Source organism: Elephas maximus, chromosome 21, assembly GCF_024166365.1.
Source record: "Elephas maximus indicus isolate mEleMax1 chromosome 21, mEleMax1 primary haplotype, whole genome shotgun sequence".
Classification (NCBI taxonomy): Eukaryota; Metazoa; Chordata; class Mammalia; order Proboscidea; family Elephantidae; genus Elephas; species Elephas maximus.
This window is the reverse complement of record NC_064839.1, coordinates 59,445,794-59,451,584: the sequence shown is the minus strand read 5'-3', so window position 1 is coordinate 59,451,584 and position 5,791 is coordinate 59,445,794. Positions and strand designations below refer to the sequence as shown.

Sequence of the window (5,791 nt, the reverse complement as noted above, 5' to 3'; positions counted from 1 at the left end):
CTTATACACATTTTGTGAGAATTATACTTAAGTATTTAAATTATTAGTGCTAATGTAAATGGTGTTGTGTTTCAAAGTTGCATACAGTGGAGTGTTGATCAGCAAAAGAAGGAATGAACTATCAAGCTACTTGAAAGATCAGGAGAAAACTTAAAAGCATGTGACTAAGTTAAAGAAGATAGCCTGGTAAAGCTACTTACTGCATCATTCCAAATATATGACATTCTGGAAGAGACAGTTAAACAATCAGTGGTAGCCAGGAGTTCAGAGAGAAAGGGAGAGGGAAGAATCAGGTAGAGCACAAGGCATTTTTAGGGCAGTGAAATTATTCTGTCATTTGCTGTAATGGTAAATACATGACATTATGCATTTCTCAAAACCCATAAGACTGTTCAATCTAAAGGTCACCACTAATGTAAACTATAGTCTTTAGTTAATAATGATGAACAAGTATTTGTTCATCAACTGAAACCAATGTGTCACATGAACGCAAGATGTTAATCATAATAGAGACAACATGCGGATGGAAGAGGGAGTATATGGGATTTCTCTGTAATGCCTGCATAATTTTTCTAAAACTTAATAAAAAAAAAAACTTAATACCACTCTAAAAAATAAAGTCTATTAAAAAAATACATCAGCAGTAAAACAACAAAACTGGAATCAGACTCTTTATTATAAATGCTCTCCAAGGTCATAGGAAAAAATATAACAACATACAAAATGATACCTCAGGAGGTTCATCATTAATTTCTGACAATACTTATTGTAAGAGAATTTGAAGACGGTCCAATAGAGAAATACGGTATAAGTTTTTCTGTAGTCATTACAGTGGAAGTATACAAATGTGATCTATTATTCAAACTGTAGAATGAAATCTCTCCCAACTCATAGTCCAGAAAAACACCGATCTGTGCGAGGTTTACTGACCCCCATGTAGCAAATTTACTAGTCCAGAGCCCAATTTGCCAGCATCCATTATTTGGGGAAGGTGATGTAATCGCATTTCTAGGGAATGATTCTTTACACACACCTAAGGACCAATCACCTGTCCCTCTTACTTCTACCTGCCAAAAATGTCTGCCACTATCAAATCCCTCAGAACTCAAGACAGATGGGTAAACATTAAATTCCCAGGGACTATGAGGACAGTTTGGGTTCATCATTCTATACATCACAGTTTTTCTATCTTCTGAGACAATAAGATTGGAGTGGGCAGTTTCAGGATCTAGTATCAAATTTACCTGAAATATGCTGATCATATTTTGCAGACCAAAATATTGTGGAGGGAGACTGCAATGCTCCCTCTTTAACTCATATGAAAACACTGCTGGGGGTTTTAGGAGTTCATACCTGTTGTGGATGCTTCCAATACCTGTCAGTAAATCCAGGTCTTCCTGAACAACCTTCTCTGTTATTTCACTTAACAGATTTTTTAGTGTGGAAATGTGGTCTGAAATTTGGATTTTGTTTTCAATTAGTTTTCTGTTAACACCCCTCTTTTCATTTATTAGCCTAACATAAATTGCTTCCTGCTGCTGCCCCAAGAAATGAATAAATTGTTCAAAGTCTGAGTGTAATTCTCTCTTCTGATTTTCTACCTTGTCCTTCAATTCCACTAGTTTTGAGACTGCCATTCGTAACCCATTTTCAGCATCCTGAACCTGCTTCCTCAGGGGCTCAATGTAGCTTTTGAGCTTCTTCCTGTGACAAGTTGCAGCTTGATCAATGGGTATCAGGTGGTGATCCTGGTGGTTGGAGGAGATCCTGCACTGGGGACACAGTAGCTCCAGGTCCTTCTCACAGAACAAGGAAGCCTCCTGGTTGTGCTTCTCACACAGGGGTTTTTCTTCCTGCCGTTTCTTCTTGCTCCTTGTGGTGGAAAGTTGCTTAACAATATCAGTCATGTGACATAATTGAGTGTTCCTCTTGAGGTTCCCACTGCGACACTGTTGGAGGCAGACTGGACAGGGAAAGATGTCCTGTAGATCTTTCCAGCGCTGTTGAATGCAGGAGTGACAGAAGTTGTGGCCACAGTCAATGGTCGTGGGGTCTCTCAGGTAATCCAGACAGATGGGGCAGCTGGTCTCTGTGTGGAGGTCAGCCAGAAAGGATGCAAAGGCCATTGTGCAGTAAGGGTTTCAGTCTGAGGAAACTCTCTGCAACAAGGCCTGGTTTTCCGGGAGCTAGGAAAAGTGAGACTTTGATGACTCAGTGTTTTCTGTCTTTCCTGGAAAGCAGCTGTGGTTTCTCAGGGTCCCCAGAAAGCTTTAACCACTCAAGCCTGTTTCTCCTTTCTTTCCTTCAGCTCTAGATGCAGTTGTGAAAGTTATACTCCTCAATCACAGCTCTATTTGGCACTTTTCACACCTATACTCAGTGGCCTGCAGGTGATGTGCATCTATGTACTCTTCTTCAATGGAAAAAAAGCCAGGAATCCAAGAAGGATTGGAAAACAAAAACAGCATAGGAGAAAAGTCAACACAATTCACTCTGTGGTCAATTGACCTTTCTGCAACAAAAAATATAAAGAAAAAAATAGTTACTCACGAGACCATTGTTCACTTTCCCATGCCTCCCTGACACCTAGCCCAGGTGAGCAACAGAAGCCCTGAGATGTAGGTCATGTCTACAACTGACACTACTGTGCCCCTAGACTGCAGTCTCTTCTGATGCCACCTAAATTGTCCACTCTGCCAGCCAGAAGATCTCTTCAAAATGGATCTAATAAACACTTCACTTCCTTCGGAAAGCCTCCCAGACCACTCTGACCCAGTTAGGCCTCTCTTCACCACATTAATGGACCTTGGTGAGACACCCCTGCCTGATATCCCTGTTGTCTGCCTCCCTTCCTCCCTCCACAATTCTCACCTCTCCAAGGCTCCTGTCACTGCTCATGTTCCCTGAGTTTCCCTTTACTTGTGAGCTGTGGCATGCTCTCCTGCCAATTCCCTGTCCTGGTCTTGGCTATGTGGGTGGGAAGAGGCTCTTGTATGCTCACAGTGTGGGTGGTGCTGCTGGACCAACATCTTGTGCAGAGGAGATGTGTCTTCCTCGATCTAATTCAGAACACGCAACACAGCACAAGGTCTTGGTTCAGTCTTATGGTCAGAATCCAGAGCAGTTAGTCCTTATAACCATGAAGGAAATTTCCTTTGCTTTTTCTGGTAGGATTGATTCTAGATGCAGTCAGCACTGGGACAATGACAGGCTGAATAGGTACACTGAAAAGGTAGAATCAAGTTAAATACAGGAGCTATGGAATCTCTTTGGGTTTTGTAATGGATAGACCTACTGTGGATCTTAGCTCAGACACCAACAAGCTACGTGTCCCTGGAAAAGTGAATTAGTTTCTCTGAACCTCAGTTCCCTCTTCTGTAGATTAAAGGAATACCTAAGATTCAATAAATATTTCAAGCATTTATGCTAATGACAGAACACTGTAAACACTACATAAATAATAATTGTCCATTTATAATAGCCCCTAAAAAATAAAATGCTTAGGAATAAATCTAAACAGGGATGTAAAACACCTAGACAAATAAAACTACAAGACACTACTGCAAGAAACCAAAAGAGGTCTACATAAATGGAAAAACATACCATGTTCTTAGATAGGTAGACTCAACATTGTGAACATATCAATTCTACCCAAAGCAATCTACAAATACAATGCAATCCCCAGCAGCATTCTTTAAAGAGATGGAAAAAATAATCACTAACTTTATATAGAAAGGAAAGAGGCCTCACATTCGTAAAGCATTATTGAATAAGAGGAATAAAGAAGGACACTCACTACCTGATCTCAGAACCTACCATACAGCTACAGTAGTCAAAACAGCCTGGTACTGGTACAACGAGATACACTGACCAATGGAACAGAATTGAGATCCCAAATGTAAATCCATCCACTTGCGGTCACCTGATCTTTGACGAGGGCCCAATATCTGTCAAATTTGGGGAGGGGGCTGGAAAACAGTCTTTTTAACAAACAGTGCTGGCAAAACTGGATGATCATCTGCAAAAATGAACAGGATCCATACCTCACACTATACACAAAAACTAATCCAAAACGGACTTAAATATCAAACCAAAAACTATAAATATGGACAAAAAGTAGTATCAATGATAGAGGCCTTAATACACAGCATTAACAGGATACAAAGCATGACTAACAATGTACAAACACCAGAAGATAAGCTAGATAACTATCATCATCTAAAAATTAAGCACTTATGCTCATCAAAACACTTCACCAAAAAAGTAAAAAGAACCTACAGTCTTAGAAAAAAAAATTTGGCTATGAGAAATCTGACAAAGATCTAATCTCTAAAATCTACAGGAAAATGCAACACCTCTACAACAAAAAGACAAATAATCCAATTAACAAGTGGCCCAAGGAAATGAACAGGCACTTCACCCAAGACAGTGAAGCAGCTAACAGATACATGAGGAAATATTCACCATCACTAGCCATTAGCCATTAGATAAATACAAATCAAAACCACAATGAGATACCACCTCATCCCAGCATACAGGCACAAATCAAAAAATAACAAATGTTGGAGAGGTTGCAGGGAGACTGGAAGCCTTATGCACTGCTGGTGGGAATGAAAAATGGTACAAACAATACAGTGCTTTCTTAGAAAGCTAGAAATACAAATACCATATGGCCCAGCAACTCCACCACTAGGAGAAATAAGAGCACTCACTTGAATAGACATATGCACACCCATGTTCACTGCAGCTTTGCTCACAATAGCAAAAAGATGGGAACAACCTAGATGCCTATCAACAGATGAATGAATAAACAAATCATGGTACATATACACAACAGAGTAATACACAACAATAAAGAAAAAATGATGAAACTGTGAATCACCTCACAACATGGATGAATGTGGAAGGCATTATGCTGACTGAAACAAGTCGATCACAAAAGGACAAGTATTGTATGAGACCACTACTATAAAAACCCATGAGAAGGTTTACGCACAAAAAGAAACAATCTTTGATGGTTACTAGACAGGGGAGGGATGGGGATCGAAAAACACTAAATAGACAATAGACAAGTGGTAACTTTGGTGAAGGGTAAAACAGTACACAGTAGTGGGGAAGCCAACACAACTTCTCCAAGGCAAGGTCATGGAAGCTCCATAGACATATCCAAACTCCCTGAGGGACCGAATTATTGGGCTGAGAGCTATGCAGACCATGGTCTCGGAGAACATCTAGCTCAATTGGCATAACAAAGTTTATGAAGAAAGTGTTCTACATTCTACCTTGGTGCATAATGTCTGGGATCTTAAAAGCCTGTGAGTGGACATCTTAGCTACTCCACTGGTCTCACCCTGTCAGGAGCAAGGGAGAATGAAGAAAATCAAAGACACCAGGGAAAGACTAGTCCAAAGGACTAATGGACCACAGCTACCACAGCCTCCACCAGACTAAGTCCAGTGCAACTAGATGGTGCCTGACTACCACCACTGACTGAGATCACGATAGAGGGTCCCAGACAGAGCTGGAGAAATATGTAAACAAAATTCTAACTCACAAAAAAAGATCAGACGTACTGGCCTGACAGACTGGAGAAGCCCTGACAATATGGTCTCCGGGCATCCAGTAATGAAGTCACTCTTGAGATTCACACTTTAGCCAGAGATTAAACAAGCCCATAAAACAAAATAAGACTAAAGGGGCACACCAGCCCAGTGGCAAGGACTAAAGGCAGGAAGGGCCAGAAAACTGGTAATAGGGAACCCAAGGTTGAGAAGGGAGAGAGTTGACATGT

The 5,791-nt window shown here is 40.6% G+C and overlaps 1 protein-coding gene across 1 annotated transcript; it reads right to left on the bottom strand.

The window, feature by feature from the left end:
- Positions 1-204: 204 nt before the first annotated feature.
- On the bottom strand, positions 205-2,126 carry LOC126064614 (putative tripartite motif-containing protein 61). Its single transcript, XM_049863799.1, has 2 exons — positions 1,602-2,126; positions 205-225 (listed from the first exon to the last, which is right to left on the bottom strand). Exons 1-2 carry the CDS (start codon positions 2,124-2,126, stop codon positions 205-207), a joined length of 546 nt encoding a protein of 181 aa, XP_049719756.1.
- Between the last annotated feature and the right edge of the window lie 3,665 nt (positions 2,127-5,791).

Bases quoted from the DNA above. Each gene is read 5' to 3' on its own strand.
- LOC126064614 (XM_049863799.1), bottom strand. From the start codon at position 2,126: ATGGCCTTTGCATCCTTTCTGGCTGACCTCCACACAGAGACCAGCTGC. The intron at 226-1,601 runs GTAGAAAATCAG...TGTCTCTTCCAG, and splicing joins TAGTGGAATTGAAGGACAAG to AATGTCATATATTTGGAATG.